The sequence below is a fragment of the Mercurialis annua genome, linkage group LG3 (genome assembly GCF_937616625.2).
Source record: "Mercurialis annua linkage group LG3, ddMerAnnu1.2, whole genome shotgun sequence".
Lineage (NCBI taxonomy): Eukaryota > Viridiplantae > Streptophyta > Magnoliopsida > Malpighiales > Euphorbiaceae > Mercurialis > Mercurialis annua.
This window is the reverse complement of record NC_065572.1, coordinates 75,046,204-75,071,682: the sequence shown is the minus strand read 5'-3', so window position 1 is coordinate 75,071,682 and position 25,479 is coordinate 75,046,204. Positions and strand designations below refer to the sequence as shown.

At 35.2% G+C, this 25,479-nt stretch overlaps 4 protein-coding genes and 1 long non-coding RNA gene across 5 annotated transcripts; 2 read left to right on the top strand and 3 right to left on the bottom strand.

Moving 5' to 3' along the window:
- The first annotated feature begins 474 nt into the window (after positions 1–474).
- Positions 475–3,370, top strand: LOC126674068 (heat shock protein 83). Its single transcript, XM_050368439.2, has 4 exons — positions 475–897; positions 995–1,136; positions 1,243–1,523; positions 1,632–3,370. Exons 1-4 carry the CDS (start codon positions 760–762, stop codon positions 3,180–3,182), a joined length of 2,112 nt encoding a protein of 703 aa, XP_050224396.1. The 5' UTR covers positions 475–759; the 3' UTR covers positions 3,183–3,370.
- Positions 3,371–5,028: 1,658 nt separating this feature from the next.
- On the bottom strand, positions 5,029–6,833 carry LOC126674725 (40S ribosomal protein S10-1). The gene is made up of 5 exons (XM_050369218.1): positions 6,687–6,833; positions 6,546–6,594; positions 6,126–6,405; positions 5,883–6,018; positions 5,029–5,317 (listed from the first exon to the last, which is right to left on the bottom strand). The coding sequence occupies exons 1-5, from the start codon at positions 6,687–6,689 to the stop codon at positions 5,225–5,227; spliced, it is 561 nt and encodes a 186-aa protein (XP_050225175.1). The 5' UTR covers positions 6,690–6,833; the 3' UTR covers positions 5,029–5,224.
- A 2,307-nt stretch (positions 6,834–9,140) lies between these two features.
- LOC126673479 (uncharacterized) lies at positions 9,141–21,491 on the top strand. Its single transcript, XM_050367634.2, has 11 exons — positions 9,141–9,408; positions 9,539–9,618; positions 9,864–9,962; positions 10,075–10,127; positions 10,477–10,638; positions 11,101–11,291; positions 11,452–11,560; positions 16,483–16,775; positions 16,996–17,074; positions 17,227–18,885; positions 19,005–21,491. The coding sequence occupies exons 2-11, from the start codon at positions 9,542–9,544 to the stop codon at positions 19,091–19,093; spliced, it is 2,811 nt and encodes a 936-aa protein (XP_050223591.1). The 5' UTR covers positions 9,141–9,408; positions 9,539–9,541; the 3' UTR covers positions 19,094–21,491.
- Positions 16,384–17,556, bottom strand: LOC130015306 (uncharacterized). Its single transcript, XR_008790327.1, has 2 exons — positions 17,467–17,556; positions 16,384–17,385 (listed from the first exon to the last, which is right to left on the bottom strand). It is a non-coding gene; the product is annotated as an uncharacterized LOC130015306 (long non-coding RNA).
- LOC126673480 (protein REVEILLE 6-like) lies at positions 19,972–23,505 on the bottom strand. The gene is made up of 8 exons (XM_050367636.2): positions 23,202–23,505; positions 22,657–22,714; positions 22,325–22,448; positions 22,070–22,219; positions 21,871–21,975; positions 21,096–21,205; positions 20,539–20,598; positions 19,972–20,430 (listed from the first exon to the last, which is right to left on the bottom strand). Exons 1-8 carry the CDS (start codon positions 23,414–23,416, stop codon positions 20,341–20,343), a joined length of 912 nt encoding a protein of 303 aa, XP_050223593.1. The 5' UTR covers positions 23,417–23,505; the 3' UTR covers positions 19,972–20,340.
- Positions 23,506–25,479: the final 1,974 nt, after the last annotated feature.

Below are 25,479 nucleotides of genomic sequence, written 5' to 3'. Positions count from 1 at the left end.
GCGATTATGAAATGTAGTGATAATTGTGATTTGGTCATTGTACTGATTAATTTTACTTGATCACTTAAATTTATATTTTGTACTTTTGATTCGAGAAAACTAATTATATAATAAATACCCTAAGAATCACATATGCGAGAGTGAAAATGTTAATTATAATTGATACTAAATTGGAAATATTTAATTAACCATCGTACTATACATTTCTTTAATGAACAGGCTCTCACAAAATTTATAAGACTCGCGCAGACGTAATATAAGGATATATTTGATAAAGTATGGTATTTATATGGACTCAAATGAATAAAAATAAATTATAAGGATTATTTAATTAAAACGCATATAATAAAAGGATCTCAAATGAGTTTAGCGATACATATTTAAACGGTCTCCAACAGCAAAGAACATTCCAGATATACAAAAACAGAGAGGCGAACATTCGCGACTATCAGGTACCCAAAATTGGCGCCCATAATTATCTAAAATCACCAAACGACGACGTTTCATACAAGGAAGAATCCAGAACCCATTTCTTTTCCCCATTAACACGCTGACCTCTCGGTGAAGAAGGGACTAGAAGAACCTCTTCAAATCCCCCACTATATAAACTTATCACCCCACGTCCTGCTTGCTCATCTAAAAAAACTCTCGATAATTATCAATTAAAGCATTCTCGCAACGCTTTCTAAAAATCCGCTCGTTATTTCTCAATACTCTGTTTTATTCGCTGTTGAATTTCGTGTGAATTAGTGTTTGGAAATGGCAGACGTTCAAATGGGTGACGCTGAGACCTTTGCTTTTCAAGCTGAGATCAACCAGCTTCTGAGTTTGATCATCAACACTTTTTACAGCAACAAGGAGATTTTCCTTCGTGAGCTCATCAGCAATGCCTCTGATGTAAGTTATTTTTTATTCCCTGTTTTTCGACTTGTGTTCTGTTTTACGAGTTGCTAGAACTGGGGTTAATCTGTTTTTTCTTATTTTATTTATGTAGGCTTTGGACAAGATTCGATTTGAGAGCTTGACTGACAAGAGCAAGCTTGATGCTCAACCGGAGTTGTTCATCAGGCTTGTTCCTGACAAGGTTAACAAGACCCTGTCCATTATCGACAGCGGTATTGGCATGACCAAAGCAGGTAATTTATTCTATTATCTTGTAGTTTTAATCCTGTTTATGTCTGCTTCAAATTTATTGTTTAATTTTTAGTGGATTGAGCTAAAGGGTCTCGCTTCTTTGAACAGACTTGGTGAACAATTTGGGCACCATTGCAAGATCTGGAACCAAGGAGTTTATGGAGGCATTGCAGGCTGGAGCTGATGTTAGCATGATTGGTCAATTCGGAGTCGGATTCTATTCTGCTTATCTTGTGGCAGAGAAGGTCATTGTGACTACAAAACACAATGATGATGAGCAATATGTTTGGGAATCACAGGCTGGTGGTTCTTTCACTGTTACGAGGGATGTCGACGGGGAGAAGCTCGGTCGGGGCACCAAGATTACCCTCTTCTTGAAGGAGGATCAGGTACTAATTAGCTAGATCCTTATTTGCATAATTACAGTGTTAGGCAGCAACCTGTGGGCTCAATAAATTTGCATAATAGTGATGTTAATGTGATCTTTGTGATTGCAGCTTGATTACTTGGAAGAGAGGAGGATTAAGGACCTAGTGAAGAAGCATTCCGAATTCATCAGCTATCCTATATATTTGTGGACTGAGAAAACAACTGAGAAAGAAATTAGTGACGACGAAGATGATGAACCCAAGAAGGAAGAGGAAGGTGACGTGGAAGAAGTCGACGAGGAGAAGGAGACCTCTTCAAAGAAGAAGAAGATCAAAGAAGTTTCTCATGAATGGGAGCTTATCAACAAGCAAAAACCAATCTGGTTGAGAAAACCTGAGGAGATCACCAAGGATGAATATGCTGCATTCTATAAGAGCTTGACTAATGATTGGGAGGAGCATTTGGCTGTCAAGCATTTCGCAGTTGAGGGTCAGCTCGAATTCAAGGCCATTCTCTTTGTTCCGAAGAGAGCTCCGTTCGATCTCTTCGACACGCGGAAGAAGATGAACAACATCAAGCTTTATGTCAGGAGAGTGTTCATCATGGACAATTGTGAAGAGCTCATCCCTGAGTACCTCGGATTTGTCAAGGGTGTGGTTGATTCTGATGATCTCCCACTCAACATTTCTCGTGAGACGCTTCAGCAGAACAAGATCCTGAAGGTGATCAGGAAGAATCTCGTGAAGAAATGTATCGAGATGTTCAATGAGATTGCAGAGAATAAAGATGACTATAACAAATTCTATGAGAGTTTCTCAAAGAATTTGAAGTTGGGTATCCATGAGGACAGCCAGAACAGATCAAAATTGGCTGATTTGCTTCGGTACCACTCTACCAAGAGTGGAGATGAGATGACAAGCTTCAAGGACTATGTTACTAGGATGAAGGAGGGTCAGAAGGATATCTTTTACATTACTGGTGAAAGCAAGAAGGCCGTCGAGAACTCGCCATTCCTAGAGAGGCTCAAGAAGAAAGGCTATGAAGTTCTTTTCATGGTGGATGCTATTGATGAGTATGCTGTTGGGCAGTTAAAGGAGTACGATGGGAAGAAGCTGGTTTCTGCTACAAAAGAAGGGTTGAAGCTCGACGATGAGACCGAGGAAGAGAAGAAGAAAAAGGAGGAGAAAAAGCAGTCCTTTGAGAATCTCTGCAAGACTATTAAGGAAATTTTGGGAGATAAAATTGAGAAGGTGGTGGTTTCTGATCGGATTGTTGACTCTCCGTGCTGTTTGGTGACTGGAGAATATGGCTGGACTGCAAACATGGAGAGGATTATGAAGGCCCAGGCATTGAGAGACAGCAGCATGGGATCTTACATGTCCAGCAAAAAGACTATGGAGATTAATCCTGACAATGGGATTATGGAGGAGTTGCGGAAGAGGGCTGAGGCTGATAAGAATGACAAATCCGTGAAGGATCTCGTGCTATTGCTGTTTGAAACTGCTCTATTAACCTCTGGTTTCAGTCTTGAGGACCCGAACACATTTGCTGCTCGGATTCACAGGATGTTGAAGTTAGGTTTGAGCATCGAAGAGGACGATACTGCTGATGATGATGCTGACATGCCTGCTTTGGAGGAAGCTGATGCTGAGGAGAGTAAGATGGAGGAAGTTGACTAAGGTTCCAGTTGTGGAGTTTTTTAAGGCTTGGAGATGAGGTCTTTGTGGGTCTGTGTCATAATTGTCCTTGTTTTCCCCTGTTGATGTCCTTTGTCAAATTTTGAAGTTTTGGGTGTGCTGGTCTTACCATTGTAAAGCAGACTTATGTTTCGTAGTCTTTTTAATTTAAAATCTTTATAATCTGGTTCTATTCATCTCTATCTACTTTCTGCATGAATGTTTGTAACTTTTGCCCCTCTCAGATACAGTTATAAACCAGGTGAATTCCTAGGACATCTTTTTCCACAGCAAACAGTACAAGTCTTTGAATTTAAGTTTCAAACATCAATCAACTCTTTAAACTTGCACTGGGTAATTACATGATAATAATAATGGACAAAGAATAATTAAATCTTTAAAAGAATACAAGAAATTCTTTATAGAATTCAGTTTTTAATTTCTAATTGAAGAATTATCAGTTAAACTAAACAAGACAAGACAGAATTGATAAAAATAAAGCTCAATCTAACTTCTTAATTAATTTTTATAAAATAAAATAAAAGAAATTATAATTAGGAAATATATTATTTTCATATGAGAAAAATGAGTTGAGGAAAAAATTAAATTAAATTTTACTAAGCTTTCAATAGTTTTAATTTGATATAATTAATAAAATTTCATAAAAAAAAAATACTACTTTAATAATAATTGCTCATTGTGTGCATGTTCAAAGGGCAAATTGCCAAGTTTAAACTAGAAAAGGCACAACCTTGCACATTACTAGATTAGCTACTGTATTACTCCCTCCATTCCTAAAAGGTTGACGTTTTAGAGTATTGCACACAAATTAAGAAAAGCATTAAACATAACAGATTTCCTGAATTGCCCTTAATAAATGACACGTCCTTGCACAAAGAAAGGATGAAAATGCTTCACTTTCCATCTTCTTCATTTTCAACAAGGTAGAAGCATTTTCTACACAACCACTCTACTGCTCATTCATGTTTTTTTCAAATTGGCATGTGAAATCCAAGTTTTGCTTCTTCTTGATAAATAGCCAAACTAATTCAAAGATCTGCAAATGTTCATAATTTTTATTTTTAAAAATTAAAATAAGTTTTTCAAATGAATATTTGTAGATCTGGGTTAAACTTGGATTTGGCACACTGATTTGCGAATGTTTATCAACTGTGCAAGTTTTGCTTCTTTTTTTCTTTTTAAAAATCTCTGTCTCTCACTATATTTCTTGTTCCAAATACTCTTAAATCCAAAAAAATTGCACAGTTGATAAATAATTTTTCTAAAATTTGAACAGTTAACAAGAATTGAAGTTGGATTGAATTTGTAGACTGTTTTTGGTAATCTTTTCTATTTGATTTCATTTTCGTTTTATTTCATAAATCACGAGCACAAGCAGATCAGAGGAAGATGATAAGGGCCCTGACACTTGGTAGAACAATAAGGTTATTTTGGGCAGAAAGTGGTCTAAATGATCAAAACGTCAAATAATAAGGAATATTTTTTAACTTCTAAAACGTCAACCTTTTAGGAATGGAGGGAGTATCAGTTTATGTAGAGGTATACATGGAAATAATTCGATTACTAGAGCCTTCTGAGTACAATCTCCTTAAATTATGTGCATTTAATCATAGGGACTTTCAATATTCCCCAACTTTCCAAAATCTTTAATTATGTGCATAGATACAATAAAAAGACGATGCTAGACTCTAGACTCCTTCATTAGAGACATTGACTTGCAGTGCATAGAGCTGAATGCCGGAAGCCCAATAGTACTAAATCATATGCATGTTGGAGAAATTAGCATGAATGCAAGAAACCAGATGACCAACATTTGACAATAGTGCTGTTAAATAAAACTACAAAACAAATTATATAACTGGAAAACCTTTAATAATGTTATCAATAAATCTCTCATTCATAAATCAAGCTCAGTACTATTGGAGGCTTACAAAACCCTAGAGTTGCATAGGGACGACAAACAACTTGCAACTTAGAACTAAGTTTGAATAAAAAACATGAACATCATTAACTCAATTAAATCTTCAAGGTAAGGCAGGAGGACTTGTTTGAGTTTGAGATGATGAACCATAGCCTCCACCTCCACGACCAAATCCAGGCCTTCCACCAGCAGAACCCTGTTTGTTCATAACATACAATAAAAACAGATAAATACAGACTCCAGTGATGACATTTACAAAGCAATCAAATCACTGCATAAGTCTGGAATCCAATATTTGAATGAAAAGATATTCAGGCCAAGCCAAAGGAAAAACACTGCAGAAATATGGTTAACTAAAAACACAACGAATTACATATGCATATGGTTGAACCGCAGACACTATAAAATAGAAGATCGATAACAATCAGATATGGCAAGCTTTAATGTACACTTTCATAGAAATGTGGGTCTCCGACTTTAGTCGCTACTAGTCAATTAGTACTACAGTATTTTGAATAACACGACTCAACTCGCTGCTTTTACAATGCCTTGGGTGCAGTGACAACATTTATAATTTCAGTTTTACTAAAATAGACCCCAGCATTACAATTTAAGAGACCAGAACAAAGCTTAAAAAGCATACAGCTACAGCTCAATATAAGATTCTAATTTCTCATGGCAACATTTGAAGATCATTATATTTGACAAACCATAGAACTTAAAGTTCAGTACAGAGACACTATGCTAAAACAAGAACTTACCCTAAAGGATGGCTGGAAATCTGCAGGAGCTCCTCCCTTTTCACCGGCAAAATCACCACCGCCTCCTCGAGGACCTCCACGATAACCTTCACGGTCACCAAATCTTGGGCGATCTCCATCAAAGCGAAGTGGACCCCTATAAATTTCACAAAAAAAGTTAAATAAATAAACACCTCCAAAAATACACCAGGGTAATAAAATAAGTCAAAACTGTGATTCTGTGAAGGGTAAAGGTCTAATTACCTGGGGCGATCACCAGGCGGGCCACCGAGTGGGCGACCAGCAGGCCTAGCAGATTTCTTCAAGGTAGCAGGAACAATTTCAGATGGAAGATTGAGATAAGTCCTCAAAAACTCAATTCCATCATTCGTAAGGAACCAGTAGTAATGCATCCAAGCGAATGTTTCACGAACATACTCCTTGGATTTAAAGCTCTGCATAAGCTTAATTACTTGAAGATTCGGGACATCGATGTTCGGGTGCTTTGCTAAGTTGAAATCCTTCTTTGCAAACATAACTCCCTCTATATATTCACCACAAATTAACATCCCATTATTAATTACATTCAACTCAATTTAACCTAATTTAACAGACAATCAACCCAATTTGACCTAATAATAAAATTAACAGCTACCAAATTAATTGAAGAAAAAATCAGGGTACCTTGGAAGAGGTATTTGGAGATTTCCCTCCTATTCTTCTCTGAAATAATCTGAGAATTACCATTAAGGATATTATTGATAAGCAGTTAATCTTACGGAGAATAATTGATATGGTTAAAAAGAGTGAGAGTGAGAGATTTACCATGGTTGCTGATTGAAGATGATGTAAAACGGTGCTTCTTGTTTCGGCAGTAGCTGCACAGATGCGAAGAAGCTCGTTCTCAACTTCAAAGGTTAGGAAAAACCCTAGAGGAACTATGAGGATTCTATATACGAAGCAATCTGGGCTGTTTTTATGGGCTTGTTCTTTAAGTTGGGCCTTTAGGATAAGGGCTCTGTAAACGAGTAAAGACTCTTTCGGTCCTTAAAATTGTGATCCCAGACCAAATAATCCAATTTCAAGTTTCAACCATTTTGATCAATTATTGATAATTTTTTTATTTTTAAAATATTAAAAATAGCTTTTTCTATTTTTTAGGCTCATTAATTTCAATCCTTGAGCTTAATAAATTCATGTAGTTCTGTTCTTAATTGATCTAAAAATAAAAAAGATGTTCTTAACTAATTAAAATGAAGAGCAAATTATGCTAAGATTCTTGAGATATACCATAATTAACAGTTTGGTACCCCTTGTTTTAAAAGTCTATTTAATGGTCCCTCAATTTTAATTTCGTTAACTATTAGGTCCATCCATTAATCTCGACACTTATTTTCAATCGATTTGGTACCCCACCTTTAGTTTTGTGAACGATTTGGTCCCTCACTTTTAATTTTATTAAACGATTTGGTCCCTCAAATTAACAAAAGGATCTCTCAGTTAACTGAATTAAAACTGAGGGACCATTAAGTAGACTTTTGAAACAAGGGATACCAAACTATTAATTATAGTATACTTCAGAGGCCTCTAAGTAATTTGATCTAAAATGAATGATAGTGTTTGATCCCGAGTCACAAGTATAAAGACCGAATTGATCCTTTGCTCCTCTGTAAACCATACTAATATAATATCAGGCTTTAATTGATCCATTTTTCAAAGAGGACAAAAGTAAAAAAAAATATAAAAAATACTTAAACTAAAACCGATCAATTTCTTAAAATATAGTGGATATTTTAAAAAAAATACATTAACTTTGCATATTATAGCATCAGTTGAGAGAATCAATTATATTTCACTAAATTACCAATATGTGTAAGCCTTCATCAGTTAAATTTTACAATTAACATTTTAATGATATAGTAAAATGTTAGTGAGCATGAGACGAATGATAAGCAGATTATATGTAAACAAATTCACAAAGTCTCACTATTTACAATCCGATTGGAAAGACTATGGTTGGGTATGCAATTCTACCTCAGGCAATTTTGGACTAATAATTTTCCATTTCAGAAATTGGACTGCGACTTTTCTCAGTAAATTACTATTTCTTGTGTTCCACGAAATATGTTCTTATATCATTTTAGGAAACCTACGCCTGCAGCGTCCTCTTTTACCCCCACAGCCTATTTCTCATTTACCATTTATAAGTTGTCGCCAGTTTGAGTCATCATCCACTGCTACGAAACGGCCTATTATTAACAAGAAAAGAGCAATCTTAGTCATCACTTTATTATCATTTCATGAATATACAAGTTTGAATAAGAATTTGGAGTGTTTTTTTATGGAAAAGAGAAAAGTAAAAGTGATTATAACAATTTTTTTAGGAAGTGATTATACCAATTTTTATTGGGTGTTATATGTTATGAGATTTGAATACTATGTGATACATTAGAAGAATGATGGAGCTATAATTACTATATTAAGGGGTCAAATTACAATACGTATTATATATGAAGGGTAATTTTTAAAAGTTGGAGGGATCCAAATTACAATTTATTTCAATTTTCTGTATTATTTAGTCAATGTTTGAATGTCGAGAGGGCCAAGGCCCCCTCATGCCCTTGACTCGGTCATTAAATTGCTATATGAATATAGATAAATTTAATTAAAGTAATTTAAAATAAAATATAAATATTAATTTAACACATTAAATAAATAGATTTATACTAACCACATTATTACTTTAATAAAATATTTATCAAAATTTGTACTATTATATCTATTTAATTAATATTCATTTATATGCTTACTCAAATCATAAATTTTAGTTATTTATTTATTAATAATTTTTTTTTATATTTAATTATTTAAATTAAAATCTTACAAGTATATATTTTTTCTTAATAAATGTATTATTTATGTTATTTAGATTTATTAGTATAAGTAATTATAATTTATAGATTAATAATTCATATCATTAGTCATGTGTGCACATGAAATAAAATTATTATGATATATTTTAGAAAATCATGAAATCAAAGGGTGTCAATAATTCTTATCATGCACTCTTCCATTCCATTTTCTCTTAAATTGATAACATTTCCTTTCAATCATCCATCAAACAGATACGTGCCACGTCATATCATATCAAATGATACGATAATCAACAGATGAACTGCTCCAGGTTTAAATGTAACCTACCACAGTTAATCACAACCAAATCCCTATAAATGTGTATTTCTGTCTCTATCTCAGCTCTCCAAAATCATTTGACACACACTAACAGTGCTGGTCCTCGTGCTCCATGCACAAACTGATTTTCCTTCATTTTTCTCTGTTTCCAAACACAAATTGTACATTAGAACTCAGAATTTTCTCGGGAAAATTCAGTTAGAATTAGTTTAAACCTCTAAGAATCAGATAGAAATATCTAAAACTTCACTCGGAAGTTAAAACTAAACATTCTAATTAGCACATTCTCTTCTCAAATCTGTATAAAAAATAGTTCAAAACTCGGCGAATCGGTGTAGTACCGAAAAACATAGAGGTGTAAATGCGGCATGAATTCTGTTTGATTTGATTTGATTTTTTTTTTTTTTGCATTTGTATGAGCGTCTATTATAAAGATTTTGGACTTGTGAGCGAAGTTAAATTGATTATAATGTTTTACTGTGCAGAAAATGAGCACCGCATGTGAAGTTCAATGTTCACTGACAAATTCAAGATCAGAAGCTGAAGAACAACTTATTTCTCACAAGTAATTCTTTAATTTTTGTTTTCTAATTAATTTTTAGTTTCAAAATCTTGATGTTATTAGTTATTGTTTGGTTGCTGAGAAAATGGAAACTAGAAAGAAGAAGTAAGATCATTAATGAGTTTATTTTAGTCATGCTGTGTTGGTTTACATGTTATAATTTAAAAATATTACTGTAGTTTTTTTTCCTTTTTTGTTAGATTTCGTACTGATTAAGATTGCTTTTTATATTTGATTTTAATATGCAGAGACGTGGAATTTTCATATACGAGACAATTTCTATTATCTTTGGCTAAGCTGGACATATGCAATAGGTTACCGATTGGATTTGATTCATCAATTTTGAGGTGAGTAATAAGGAATTTCTGTGATCAGGTGTTTTTTTTTTTTTTGAGATTGTGTTTTATTGTTTTGTTATTTGTGCACTGCTGCTCTGAAATTAATTTGATTTTGAAATAGTGAACTCAACAATGCTTCTGCTGGTTCACCATTTTGGTTCTGCTCCGTTACAGGTACGTGCTCAAAGGTAATTTAGCTGTCAATGTAAATGATTCAGTTTCTATTAGTATCTCGAGTTATATGTTAGTTTGCCTCTATGACATTGTCATTGACTATGTTGATTAGACATTTTCTATAATAGCGATTGCTTATTATGAATAATACAATTATGAACATGGTTTTATTTTACATGTTTAAATCCACCTTGATAAATTCTTAAGAAAAAGATTTGACATAAGTCTGCAATCTATAGAAGTCGAAGATGAAAGAAAACTATTTTTTATTAATAGTTATATGATTAATGTAGTCTTAGATGATTCACTCGTGTGATACTGTGATGTTAACCATCATATTCTAGTGCAGATTCTGGAAGCTCGGATGACAGCCTATCTCGGGATTTTCAGTCTACCTCGAGTTCTTTTGGCGTTTCTTCTACAAAGGCTCAAGGCAGCAGCTGTCATCCACCTCAACCGAGTGAACTCAACAATGCTTCTACGGGTTCACAACAGTCTTCTAGTGATACAGGTTTGTGCTAAAAAAAATTAAGTACTGTTGTCAATTTCTTTTTCGGTTAGTATACTATCATGTCTCTCAATTGTCTCTTAGTTTTCGGCTTTGTCATTTAATTTGTTCTGATATCTAAAAATACAAAAGCTATTATTTGATGTTAAGTCCTTTTGAGTTGGAGTAATTACTTTCTGCTGTGGCTCACAGAAGAGTTCTCTATTTATTGCATTGCATCCACTAGGTTTCTTCACTATATGTATTGTTCAGTTAAAAGCCACTGGCATGTTTTTCAGTGTTTTTTGAGAATAAGATGATTTTAATTTTCCGAGGGATTTACTGGAGGGGCATGTTTTGTCTTGGTGTGCAGTGCATTGCAATTATTTTCTTAACTCTATTCTACTGAAAGTAAAATGGTTGTCCTGGTTTCGTCTGGCTTTTCTCTACCGGATATGTGATGCTGGACTATCTTACTGAATGTAGAATCTGGCAGATGGGACGGCAGCCCATCTCAACATTCACAGCAGAATCCTGAGTGTGGACTTCTAAGAAGGGAAGCTCTTCCAAAATATCGTGAATCTCTGGCTGCAAATTCTCCTCCTGTAGTTCAAGGCAACAGTTGTCATCTTCTCAACCGAAGTGCCACACCTTATAGACCCCCACATCTCTCTAAGGTATGGTTTGTGCTGATTTCAGAATATTAATAGCTTTAGCTTTGAATGAATTCTATTATTATATAAATACCAAATGCATTAATTACCATTCAAAAAGGTTGATAAATTGAAAAGGCAGTGTCTGATATCTGTTGGAAATATTGGCTTTATTGTCTTTTAGATGAATCATCTTTCAAGGACAGAGAGTAAACATCTAACTGCCGGTAACACATTTGAGTTTTTGAAGTATTCAAGTCCTGGAAAACAAGAAAATGAATCAAGGGAAAGAGGTAAATTTCAGTATTATGCTTTTTTGCTATTGAAGAAATCAAAGTTTAAGAGAGAAAAAAGAAATAATTGTTATTCATATCAATTGTTTACAGAATACAACAATATAAATAGGAAGTTTAGCCTTGGAGACTAAGACATGTACAGAGAAAACTAAGCCTATAATTAAGCCTATAATTAAGCATGTACAACGGTCTAATATAGCTAATATAGGAAACATGAGAATCAAAAAGATATAGAGAATATCTTCCAATACTCCTCCTCAAGTGGGATCCAGAGGATTGATGGATCCAAGCTTGCCCATGAGACGATGAAAGTGAGCAGAAGATGTAACTTTAGTGAACACGTCTGCAAGTTGATTGTTCGAGTTAACATAAGAGAGACAGATAAGCTTCGACTGAACCTGTTGCCGAATATAATGACAATCAACTTCTATATGTTTAGTCCTTTCATGAAATACCGGATTTGCCGCAATATGCATAGCAGCTTGATTGTCGCAAAAAAGAGTCATAGGAGTAACATAAGAACAATGAAGATCATCCAGCAGACTTTTCAACCATGTAAACTCACACGCTGCTGCTGCCATAGCACGGTACTCGGCTTCGGCACTTGATCGAGCTACAACATGTTGTTTTTTACTTTTCCAAGATACAAGATTACCACCCACGAACATACAATATCCAGTAGTTGATCGGCGATCAAGTGTATTACCAGCCCAATCTGAATCTGAGTATCCGATGATGTTGTTGTGCCCGTTTCTCATCATCACAATTCCACGACCAATCGTTCCCTTTAAGTATCGTAAAATACGCTTCACCAAACATAAGTGATAAGTTGTAGGTGCGTGCATATGTTGACTAACAAGACTTACAGCAAAAGAGATGTCAGGTCTCGTGATAGTTAAGTAAATCAGTTTTCCAACAAGTTTCTGATAATAACTTGGTGAATCAAGAGCTGGTGCTTGTGAATGAAGCTTTAATTTACTATCAAAGGGAGTGGCAGCAGGTTTGGCATGTACCATATTAGCATCTTCAAGTAAATCAAGAATGTATTTTCTTTGATTTAAGAACAGCCCTTTGCTTGAAGTTGCCATTTCAATGCCAAGGAAATATCTTAAAGGACCAAGATCTTTCACAGGGAATTGGAGTTGGAGACTCTTCTTTAATTGAGCAATTGAATCCACATTATTTCCTGTGATAATAAGATCATCCACATAGATAAGTACTGCAATTATATCACCCTTCATTCTTCGAACATATAAAGAAGAATCAGCAGAACTCTTTAAAAAACCAAGCATCCCAAGACAAGAACTCAACTTTGCATGCCATGCCCGAGGACTTTGCTTTAAACCATAAATAGATTTATTTAGTTTGCAAACCATTCTGGAATCACAGCTCTGCGGATGCCCAGGTGAAAGCTTCATAAAAACTTCTTCTTCAAGGTCCCCATGTAAAAACGCATTTTTGACGTCCATTTGAGACAACGACCAACCGTTATTAACAGCAACGGACAAAAGAACTCTAACAGTGGTCATTTTTGCAACAGGAGCAAATGTCTCTTTATAGTCAACACCGAATTTTTGAGTAAAACCTTGAGCCACTAGACGTGCTTTATGACGCTCAATTGACCCATCTGAATTGAATTTGGTTTTGAATATCCACCTGCTACCAACCACATGTTTTCCTTTCGGAAGAGGTACTATACACCAAGTGTTATTTTCTTCAAGGGCTGTTAACTCTTCAAACATAGCTTTCTTCCAAATATCTTGGGACTGAGCTTCTTGAAAACTCTTAGGCTCAGGAACACTTGAAATTGTTGTGAGAAAAGCTGCATAAGAGGGAGAGAGTCTCTGATAAGTTAAAGATTTAGCAAGAGGGTACCTGGAAGCATGAGCAACATAGTCCCTCATTTTGATGGGAGGATGGCGATCTCGTGGGGGGTTGCGCCGAGGAAACAGATTTTGAGCATTTGATGATTCTGCCGCAATATTATTATCAACATCATCTACACTCGCGTTTGGAGATGAGGAACTATTTGCTGAATCTTGAATGTAAATATCTCGGTCTTTAACACCATTTATTGAATTTTCATGACAAGACTCAATAATTGGTAACGGAAATAAATCCTCTAGAATCTCCTCCTGTGTAGAAGTTTCAAAAAAGGGCATGCTTTCAATAAAGCGAACATCTCTACTTACATAGAGTTTGTTGTTAGCAGAATCGTAGCACTTGTAGCCTTTTTTGGTTTGAGAGTATCCCAAGAAAATACATTTGACCGCTCTTGGATCAAGTTTATCACGGAGATGTGCTGCTATATGCACAAAACAAGTACAACCAAAAATCTTCAAATGGGATAATTCTGGTTTCTTTCCCTGCAAAATCTCAACTGGACTTTTAAAATCCAACACACGACTTGGTAAGCGATTTATAAGATATGTAGCAGTGAGAACTCCATAAGACCATAAATGCTTAGGAACATTCATTTGAATCATTATTGCTCGGGTCTTTTCTAACAAATCACGGTTTTTGCGTTCAGCTACTCCATTTTGTTGAGGAGTATTAACACAACTAGTCTGATGCAAAATGCCATTGGAAGTTAAATAGTTTCTCATGTCATGAGATGTATATTCTGTACCATTATCTGATCGAAGAATTTTAATATGAGTCGAGTATTGAATGGAAACCATCATATGAAAATCCTTGAAGTAATGAAAAACTTCATTTTTTGATTTCAAGAGATAAACCCATGTAACCTTTGAAAAATCATCAATAAAGGTTAAAAAATATTTAAAAACGTCAATAGAAGTAGAAAAAGGTCCCCATACATCTGAATGAACTAATTCAAAAGTTTGAACAGATTTAGAAATCGATAAAGTAAATGGAAGTCTTGTAGACTTCGAAAAATGACAAATTTCACATTCATGAGTCCCTTTATCTAATCCTAACTTTATTTTTGAAAAAATAGATTCTGACGGATGAGCTAGACGACGGTGCCACAAAAGATGTTCATCGTCAGGAGTTGTAATCGCCTTAAAACCTTTTGGAGTTCTAGAAACAGGTAGAAAAAAATAGAGTCCATTCAAAAAGAATCCCTCACCAATCTTCTTCTTGTTGACGAGGTCCTGAAAGATAACCTTGTCAGGTGTAAAAATGACTTCACAATTAAGGGAAGATATCAACTTTGGAACAGAAAGCAATTGTAACGGAAAAGAAGGGACATAAAGAACATCAGCTTCTATGGCATCTGAGACAAGTTTGATTTTTCCCTTACCCTTAATAGGAACGCCTTTACCATTAGCTATAGAAACAAGTGAAGATATTGGACAAAAATTAGAAATATTAGTTACTTTGTTTGTCATGTGATCAGTGGCACCAGAATCAACAACCCATAAATCATGCAAATTATTAATTTCTAATGCAGTCATAAAGGCAGTAATGATACCTTGGCTATTCTCAAGATTTGCATCAGTTATGAACCCAGAAAATTTGCTAAGAAGTCCAGCTGATGCAGTAGACTCATCTTTCTTTTGGTTGACAGCTCCTGTCTGGTATGTTCCCTGACCATGTTTTTCTTGTAAATAGCTAGCAAAATCATTTAACAAGGCAGTGGGATTAGAAGAAAAAGAATTAGTTGTATGAGTAGCCACATGAGCCTTGTAATTAGTGCCTTGTTTCAGATTTCCTCCTTTTCTGTCTTTTAAGGCCCTGGGTTTCATCTCGGGATGGAGAATCCAACATCGATCAATTGTATGACCAGGAGAATTGCAATGGTCACACTTTAAATCTGGACGCTTCCCTTTATAAGCTTTTGATTCTGAAGATTGATGACCAAGATAGGCGTGAACCTCTGAGTTGTTGTTTGTTGTTTCACGAGACATGACCTTTCGGCGAACTTCTTCACGCTGAATTAAAGAACAAATACTCTTTAATGTTGGTAATTCTGGAGTCATCAGAATGTTACGCCTAAAGTCTTCAAAGTCAGAACCAAGACTGGCCAGTAGTTGTAAAACTCTGTCTTCTTCAGTTCTTTTTCGCAAGGTAGTTTGATCAATAGAATGAGGTCGGTACACCTCCAATTCATTCCACAAACCTTTTAATCTGCCTAATAAATTAATGAAGGTTTTTCCGTCTTGACGGAGATTAGCAATCTCTTGTTGAATTTGAAAAATACGAGCAGAGTTATTTTGATTACCGTACATTTCACGAACAGCCTCCCATAAATCAAGGGTAGACTCAGAATAGCTGAATATTTCAGCGATGCCACTTTCCATGGAGTTAAGAATCCATGACATAACCATCTGGTCTTTTGACAACCAGGCCTCATATTCAGATGATTCAAAGGCTGGAGTCTTTTCTTTGCCATTGATAAATCCCAATCTGGATCTCCCACCAAGAGCAATGGTGATTGCCCTTGACCATGGTAGATAATTGAATTCATTTAACAAGATAGAAGTCAGTTTTTGAGAAGTGTTGACGTCACTTTCTGCTGGATTAGAGGAGGCAACAACCACCTGTTTTAATGAATTAGCAACATTACTTCCTTTGTCAGTCATGATCAAGGATGATTAATAAAAAAAGAGGTAAGATCACTGCTCTGATACCATGAAGAAATCAAAGTTTAAGAGAGAAAAAAGAAATAATTGTTATTCATATCAATTGTTTACAGAATACAACAATATAAATAGGAAGTTTAGCCTTGGAGACTAAGACATGTACAGAGAAAACTAAGCCTATAATTAAGCCTATAATTAAGCATGTACAACGGTCTAATATAGCTAATATAGGAAACATGAGAATCAAAAAGATATAGAGAATATCTTCCAATAGCTATATATAGGTCTGTGTTGCTGAGTCACGGCATTCTGCTTCCTGTGCTTATGTATCTGCAAGTCGTCTTATTTCTAAGGTGTACACACTTTCTCTAGATTCATTGGACTTGAATAGGAAGGAACATAATCCTATTGAAGGGAAGCAACAAAATGTTCCAGCTGAGTATAAAGTGAGCTCGGACCTAGATACTCACCGCATGGATTCCAGAAATAATAAGGGCATTCTTAGCAAGTGCTATGGTGCAGCATCATCAGCTCCAAATAATGCTTCGTCCTCTTCTTCCAGACAAGCTTTTACATGTGGAGGAAAATTATCTCCCACTTCTTCAGGCAGATCCTTTGAGAATAATTTTCAAACAAAATTGTTACACCACTCTCCTACACAAGAGGTAATTAGTACAAAGTTGTTTTTGTCTCTGTAGAAGTAATGAACTCCTTTCAGTGAACTGTATCTTCTTGAACTATATATTTTCTTGATGTAATATTCAAATGTTTGAAGAACCATTGGTTTTAATATATTTTTTTCAGCTTAGTCTTGAATCTGATATTTGTAGTCTTAATAGTTAACCAGCTTCTAACAGATTCCCATGCTTGTTTACTGACTGGCAGCAATATGATGTTAAAGTGGATAAGATCGAGATATCCATGTCTTCCTCTTCCATCTCTGTTGATCAGTTTACTGTTGAAGGTAGTTTATGTGAATAACGCAGTTTATTTGGCCTTTTCTTCATACACTACGAAAGTTCTAACAGTTATCATTTTGTGTATTTGAGCATCTAAAACCTAATTGGCTAATACAATTGATGGAGTATCTAAGACTATCTTCTCTGCATTCACTAGAGAAAGAGCCAGCAGGTGGCGTCTTAATTGGCAACGAAATTAAGGAACCTGAAGTATACATAGAACCTAGCACAAGTGCTGTTGAAAATGGGTCCACAAGTGTTTCTTGTCATGACAGTGAAGTTCCACTGGAGCCCGTGGCACCTTCCGCGCATCCTGCTGCTGAGAAAGACTCTAATCATTGCAGTTCTATGGGATCAATTATGTGTCAAGATGGTATTAAGGGTGAGGAGACTGAACCTTCAATTGAGTTAGAGGCAAGTGAAAACCAATTTGACCGGCATCAATGCAAAGAACATAAGCTCATTGCACCTGCCACGGAGAAAATCACTGAGCAATTAGACAGTGCTAGTATATCTGTTATGCCTCCAGGTGTTATTATGTGTATGGAGACTGTAGAAACCGGTGCATTAGATGTCACTGAAATGCACATCGCTCTGCACCAAGCGGCAGAATGTTATGACATAGGGAGAACATTGTCAAAGACTGCAAGTCATTCTGGTTCAACTCAGCACCTTCTTGACTTGTTAAAGAAGGGTAAAGATACTGAAGCTCTAGAAGCGGCATGCTCAAATCAATTCAGTGCAATGACAGCTGAAAAATTAGAGGTCGGTGAAGACCACTTTTCTCAGCATCAATCTGAAGAAGATTATGACGTAGAGCGTGAGAATTTACGTACTGCAAGTCATTCTGGTTCGGCTCAGCACCTTTTTGATTTGTTAAAGAAGGGTAAAGAGGCAACAGATGTGGAAGCAGCATGGTCAAATTTAAGCTCATCCTCCAATGCAAGGACTACACAGAGCTTGGAAAGAAATGTAATGTCGGAAGATGAAGCAGGTTCCACAAAGAAGTTGCATTTAATTACTTCAAACGATCTTACTGAATATGATTTCTTGTGGCATGTCGATTTCCCATCTCCATTGGACAGTGAGGTAATTCTTTTGCCAATAGATGAGCTAATCGGAGTTGAACATCAGGCTACCACATCCTTAAACTGTGGGCAGAAAACTGATTTAAATGAAAGAAAAGGCAGTGACTTGGCCTCCAGTGAAGATGAGGACGAAATAAAATCGGATTCCTTAAGTGCACAGGCTTTAGAGCTCACTCCTGTCGATGGATTTGACGAGAAAGCTAATGCAATTGATGAAGTTTGTTTGCCTGATGAAGACAGTTTGATCACACTTGATGAGTTGGTATTTCAAATGGATACAATATTGTTGGCTGATAATAATTCAACTGAAGCTCATTTGGTTGCTTCAGCTAACAATACTCAAAAGTCGAATGCTTACAATGTCAGCATAGGTAATGAAAATTCTCCAAGCAGTTTGGGAAATGCCACTTTAGTCTCTAATGGTGTATCGGACTCGAAAACTTCTTATGATGATATCGATGTTGCAAGAAAACCTTACCCACGTTCCCAAACACATCCAAGAAAGCCAGTGTTCCATCATTCAGCAGTCAGGTCCTCAGCTTCAAAGATACATTCGTATGGTCCTATTCGTCGGCAGCATCAAATGATAATTCCTGGTGAATTTCCTCACCCATGGAATATACTTTCTGGTGGTGCACATTCTGATCAGATGCAATATTATCGTCCTTGGCTAAACCAAAACTTTAACCAGAACTATGAACACCAAATCTATGGAATATCAGATCCAGGTATGCATTTATAACTTCTAGGAACATAAATTAATTTTGCCTTTGTTTTTGTTGTATGAAATTATTTACCGTCTTTGTTTTGGATAATTATCTATTCTGATTCAATGTCATTTTGGTAGACCCTTCTCTTTTAGGCAATAACAGACTCTTGGGGACAGCAAAAGCAGAGCAAATTCACCCAAGGTGGCCGTGGTCACGAAATGTTTGACAATTTGATACATAGGGATTATATGTTGGCATCTTCTGGATGGGTTTCAGTTATCTTTCTTGGGTACTTCCATTCTTTCTGTAGATATAAGACAACATTAACATCCAGAGTCTTAAATCTTTTGCTTTCATGATTCGGCTGAAAATAAGAACTTCAAACTCCTGGTTTTGAAGTAATGGAAGATGTTTATTTTGAACTAATTCGAGAAACGTGGTACATTCAGACTCCAACCCTTTGCCAATAACATGTAACCAACTTTTAGAAATTTGGACCTATCCTTTAACTGTAGCACGTTGAAATTCTGCTAAAATAGATATATCCTCGTGTTTGAATTTCTCACAGTTATGTGCTTGAATCCGTCTCTTCAATGCTATAAATTTGGGTTAGTCCTAAAAAAATGCCATATCCTTGGGGAGAAAAAATAGGTCCCTGACTGCCCACCGCTTCTCATTTATAACTGCCATGTTGTTTAAACTTTAAAGCCCCTTTTAACAGAAAATTAAAATAATCACACCCAGCCAATTAAATGTAGTCATAGTACTCGATTAATTTCAATCCCAAGTTTGGAAGGAAAAAAAAAATCAATCCCAAGCACTATACTATTGCTGAAACAGTTCTTTCGATCTGTACAAGCATGATCTCTGATACAATCTAGAGGTTATTGTTACTCTGCGAGACAAGGAGAGCTTAATATAATGACGGAGCGCATGGCAGATAAGGAAAGGAACATCATTAGATATAATATATTAAGACTGGCTGAGCATTTGGAGCATATTCGATCAAAATCTCATAATTATCATGCAGCATCTGAAGACAACCAGGTATTCCATTTAGTTACAAGTATTTACAAATCCTGCAGTCCTAATTCACACACAAGCTAGACAATGAAAATTTGAGTCAAAACTTGAATACAGCGTAATTAGATACTGTACACGAAAGTCTTCCAACGATTTTTACAACTATACACTCGTCGTGGTACCATGAATTTTATTTTTTGGGTCTTTCCAATATGTACATGAAGTCAGAATGCTAAAAGTTACTTATAGCTTATTATAGCATGACAGGAAAACAAATAAAAAATTATTGCTGCAGACGCCTTTAATAGATGGCGGTTGAAGCTATCTAACTAGTCTCTCGGCCTGCATTCATCTGATAAGTCGGTGTTGTATGGGGCAATCAGACAAGTAAATTCGGAACTCAGGCAAATCAAACAGTGATGAAAGGTCAGTTTCGGCTCATAACCAAAATTATGTGGCATGCTTTGGTGAGTCGTCTTTAAGAGTTTTGTTTGCACCAGCTACATCTGCGTCAATCTCATAGGACGAGAGTAGTGTTCTCTGCATCATCAATATTACAATACATAAGTGACACTTGATAATTCGAGCTAGACATTACTTTTCACAACTTTTGCAAACAAGTGTGTGATTTGTTGAAATACCACTTACATGGTCCTCAAATTCAGGGCAGGTCAGATTGATAGAGAGGTTTCTCATCAGCAACAGCACCTGAATTAGGAATCACAAAAACATAATGAGTGCAGAGTGTTAGATTCCATCTTAAAACCAATTGGTATTAAGTGGAGGTGCCCAACCAATATATAAACACATGTCCACTCACACACACAACCAATGTGGGATTTCCCACTTTAACACTCCCCCTCACGCGTAGCGTGTACGGGCCGAGCAACAAAGTCCCCCCTCACGTAAATCTCACGTGGGCCGGGCCAAACTCAAATTGTGTGAATGGACAAGGCTCTGATACCATGTTAGATTCCATCTTAAAACCAATTGGTATTAAGTGGAGGTGCCCAACCAATATATAAACACATGTCCACTCACACACACAACCAATGTGGGATTTCCCACTTTAACACAGAGTGCATATATTTTTCGAACTGTTTTACACAATCATTATAGAATTTCCAATGCTCAGCCTAGGGGCTAACTTTACTACTAAATATGGATACAGCCAACAAAGCTACAAGAGAATTATCAAGACTTACCGTTTCAACATCTATAGGGTCCATTTTTTTAAGTCTCTGCAGATGACCAGTAACATTTGGATCGAAGACACTACCAATGAAGGTGTATACTTGAACAAAGTCGGGCAGAACTGTAGTAAGAAGGCAGATAAGTGGTATTTAGTGCCTGATCAGAATGGATTATAAAATAAAATCATTTACATCTGACAAGAAGCAACAACACAGTCAAGGCCTCCGAATGCCGACCGAAAGGAACCTGTAAGCAATCATTAAAAGGGAAAAGGACGAAAATCTATGCAGAAATATACAGTCCTGTATATAGACATATAATTAGGTCACACGCATCTAAGATATTCATATGGTAAAGAAAATTATAAAAGAATCTAACTAACCGATGCAAATTCATTAGTTTTTTTTTTAATAAAAAATAGTACAAGTCTCCTGAAAACTAATGCCTCTATCAAGCTGTAACAGAAATGTGCCGGGGAGCATTATACGATGAGCGAGAGAGAGAGAATGTTACCATGATGTGTGCATAAGATAAGCAGCTAGAGTGAGTCGAGATCAGTCTATTTTGGATATCACACAAGCACACACACAAATGCTAAAATTTGTATCCTAACCTGAAATTCACACAAACTTTATTCTAATTGAAGTAAGTACACTTCCCGTCAACCAAATCTAATTCCAGAGCAGATGAAGTCTTCAAACAAGTCTCAAAAACATTACTACCATTTAGGCACCATAATCAGACTATAAAGGCTATATGTTTGATTGGAAGGAGAAAAAACCTCACCTCGTAATGGATGGCTACGAGTCCCTTGCTCAGCTGTTTCCCCAATTGGTTTTGTTTTAGGAGTACTCTCTGTGCTACTGCAACAATTATTTGATACTATTGGTCCTGCAAACCACGTATAAGATAGAAGTAAGTGATACCACAAAATCAGCTTTCCCGAATAGTCAATACTGTTGTACACAAGATGAGTTCAATGAACCTTTTGCTTGATTTGAGAAACTGAGTGCTGGCGTGTTATTCGTCCAAGAAGCTGCAGCAGCATTTGTTATAGGGTTCACAGGCACGGAAGAGGAATCAGGCCTTCGAATATATCCAGGTTCAAGAAGAGCAGATGATGGTTGAAAGGATACTGAAGGTTGTCAAAGAAGTTGGGATGTGCAAAACGAATTAAGTTAAATTGCTAATCCTTTTCCAATAAAGACTTAATAAACCTAGTAAAATGAGCCATTCTTACCATTTTTCGAAGCTTTCTGAGGATATGGATGAGCAGCCTTCCTTTTGGGCCTTGGGGGAGGCAGATGTTCATTGGTTCCACTCTTCTGCACCTTTAGAAAATATTTCTGTGCATGACTACGTATCTGCAGAATGGTTTTTCAATGTTTTATGGCAGTGAACTAAATAAGGATAAATGAAATGTAAAAACAATCATGCAAGCAAAGCTACCAAGACAGAGGACCAGAAACATTAAATACTTGCGGAACTATATATATTAGGGATAAGAATGCTCATTTTTCAGGGATGAAAACATGACTAAATTATCTACCACTACCACTTATCTAGCATTACCTGAATAACCGATTTTGAACCAACAAATGCTTCGATCTTTTTCCAGTCGCGGTCAAAGCTGAAAAAGACCAATGTAAAACCAGTGAGAATATGTTAAGACAACAAGATAACAATACTGAATCTTTTCGATCAGACAAAAATTCTCCCTGAAAGGGAGTCTTATTACAAGCAAAAATACTCTAAAAACGAGATATTATATCAAAATTAAAGCACCAAGACCATAAATTACTCTGCTGACTCTCCTAATTTTCCAAATTAACCAACATAATTATTCATCAGAAGGCAATCCTGCCATCAAAAATATTTAGCAGTAATTTCAATCTTTACACTTTAATTTCTCGTTCAAGTCAAATTTAGACAAGAAAATGCAAAATATGCAAATAGCAAATAATTTTAATTCCAATTAATCAGCAACATTTCTTAAATTGACCAACACTCATCATCTAGACATAAAATCAAGTACATTTTCATACACAAATATAAAGAATTAAAACAAAACCCTAAAAATAGAAACAAAAACTGAACAACAAAGTTTAAATATTTACAGATGTAAAGCTTCTAGAAACTTGTCGTGTTCAGGTTCGGTCCAGCTCTCTCTTGACTTGGTGATGGTATAGGGTTTTCGGATCTTCTTAGACGGATCCTCCGACGACGAATTGGTGGAAGTAGTTGTGGTGTCGAAGGGTGTGAGTCCGGGTAAGGCCATTCCGTTCGGATCCAAGTAGAAAAGCTCCGGCGGGTTCGGGTTTTTTGAGACCATGAACTGAATTGAAAATTTGTTAGTACTATTATCAGTTGTTGGGGGTTTTAGCTTTGAATTAAGTTTAACGATGAATTGCGGCTTTTGCTGTGACACGTGTGATATGTAAGCTTGAGGATTGAATCAGATGCGTCCAGTCTTTTTGGCGAAATGTGGACGAAGAACGTATTAGAATATGCCACGTGGTCATTCTAGTCTTCAATGATTTGATTTTAGATGATCACATAAATATTTTTTTTTATCAGAATTTAGTTGGCCGACTATAGTATAGAGTAGTACTGTATTCATTAATTATGTAACGTGTAGGTGTAGAAGTATTACTTAAGATAATTATTAATTATAGCTTATCATAATAATTATTTCATATCTATATGTGAGAAAAAAATATGAGCAACAATTCATGAAAGAATATAATTATTTGAAGAATAAAATTTGTTGTTCATTATGTAATTAAAATTATCTTGTTTAGTAATAATAATTTCTATAAATTTCTTTGTAATTACTAGAGATAATTTTATAATGAAGTGACAATTAATTTCTTATAAAATAAAATTTCACTTTAGCAAAATTTTATCAGTATTTATATACTCTTTTTGTTTGAATTGGGTATAATATTATATTATTTGAATAATTTTCCACTTTTAAATCTATATATATATAGTTTATTTTAAATCTATTTAATTGTATATTTTAATATTAAATAATTATGATATTTAATATTTGTAAATTCATTTAATATGTTATTTATCAAAGAGTTGATTATATCTAAGAAACAAAGTGCTTAGGATAAAATTCAATATCGACGACGAATTCTGATTTCATGATATTGACTTGGATTAATTTATCTTTGTAAAAAAAAGACTTGGATTACTTTAATAATATACATTATGTATTTATTCACTTTAAATTTTTACATAATATTATTATGTGTAACTATGAATAAAAATGACTAGTTTCTTCAAGAAAAGAATATTGTAAATTCCATGTAAAATTTTGTAGCTTAGAGAGCACTGAATTATTTCTAAAAGTAAGCAGAGGAAGAGCGGTAAGTCGGTTGAATAAAACAGAAAAGGACGGAAAACGATAGAATTCCTTAGAAGAGAAGACGCGTGGCAAAGGATTAGCAGGTAGCGAACGGAAATCTATGGACAGAAACAGATGTAGTGGCACCTCCGAGGAGCAAACATTAGCCTAACAATAAGGCCGAAACACAGGCCCAACAAGAAAAAGATGGACTGGTAGATGGCCGTATATATATGTGGACAGCCACTTGTACACATCTAAACTCAGATATTAAATAGATATTTTAATGTGGGTCCTCCTGTTACAAACTACAAACACTCCACGCAAAATGCAAACTACAAAGTGCTATCACCTTTTTGGCTTTTTCTTGTTGAGGTGTTCTCTTCAATTTTATTATTTTATTTACAAATATTATTGAAATTTAACAAAAATTAAACTCTATATTCTTTTATTAATTAGTATTTTTTAAAATTAATAAATTTTATTGTAAATGGATCATTTTGAAATACATTGTAATGATGTAAAAATTGTGTTAAATTGAATAAAATATGTCAAAGTTACTAATTTGAAACAGCAAGAAACTGACAGAAATAATGCTGATGGTGAACAAATGAAGAAAGAGAGATTACTAGTATGAGCCCAATAAGGAACAAGAAAGGAAAGAAAACAATACAAAAGAAGTTGGACTCTTTAGTTTTAGGCCCATAATTATGTTCAGATGCTTTTGTTCATATCAAGAACATGTTATTTAAAAAAGACTTATCCCCTTAAAATCTCCCCACCTTTTACCCCCAATTCGTTTGCACCCTCACGTTGTAAAACCATCAAATATACCCAAATTACGACCTTTCACTTTCAATTGTACCCTCAAACATTAAATTGACCTCTTTTTACTTGAAAAATGTTCAGATTAATACTTTAAATTTTAGCATACATTTTAAAATAGGACTTAATATTTTATTTAAAACAAAAATAAACCTATTTTTTCAAGTGAAAAGAGATCAATTTAATGCTTGATGGTGCAATTGAAAGTGAAAGGT

Bases quoted from the DNA above. Each gene is read 5' to 3' on its own strand.
- LOC126674068 (XM_050368439.2), top strand. From the start codon at position 760: ATGGCAGACGTTCAAATGGGTGACGCTGAGACCTTTGCTTTTCAAGCT. The intron at 898-994 runs GTAAGTTATTTT...TTATTTATGTAG, and splicing joins TCATCAGCAATGCCTCTGAT to GCTTTGGACAAGATTCGATT. The intron at 1,137-1,242 runs GTAATTTATTCT...TTCTTTGAACAG, and splicing joins TATTGGCATGACCAAAGCAG to ACTTGGTGAACAATTTGGGC.
- LOC126674725 (XM_050369218.1), bottom strand. The intron at 6,406-6,545 runs GTACCCTGATTT...GTGAATATATAG, and splicing joins CTCCAAATACCTCTTCCAAG to AGGGAGTTATGTTTGCAAAG. The intron at 5,318-5,882 runs GTAAGTTCTTGT...ATGAACAAACAG, and splicing joins ATTTCCAGCCATCCTTTAGG to GGTTCTGCTGGTGGAAGGCC.
- LOC126673479 (XM_050367634.2), top strand. From the start codon at position 9,542: ATGAGCACCGCATGTGAAGTTCAATGTTCACTGACAAATTCAAGATCA. The intron at 9,963-10,074 runs GTGAGTAATAAG...ATTTTGAAATAG, and splicing joins TTTGATTCATCAATTTTGAG to TGAACTCAACAATGCTTCTG. The intron at 11,561-16,482 runs GTAAATTTCAGT...CACTTTCTCTAG, and splicing joins AAATGAATCAAGGGAAAGAG to ATTCATTGGACTTGAATAGG.
- LOC126673480 (XM_050367636.2), bottom strand. From the start codon at position 23,416: ATGGTCTCAAAAAACCCGAACCCGCCGGAGCTTTTCTACTTGGATCCG. The intron at 22,449-22,656 runs GTAATGCTAGAT...ACCATTCTGCAG, and splicing joins GTTCAAAATCGGTTATTCAG to ATACGTAGTCATGCACAGAA. The intron at 21,976-22,069 runs GTTCATTGAACT...CGTGGTTTGCAG, and splicing joins TTTCTCAAATCAAGCAAAAG to GACCAATAGTATCAAATAAT.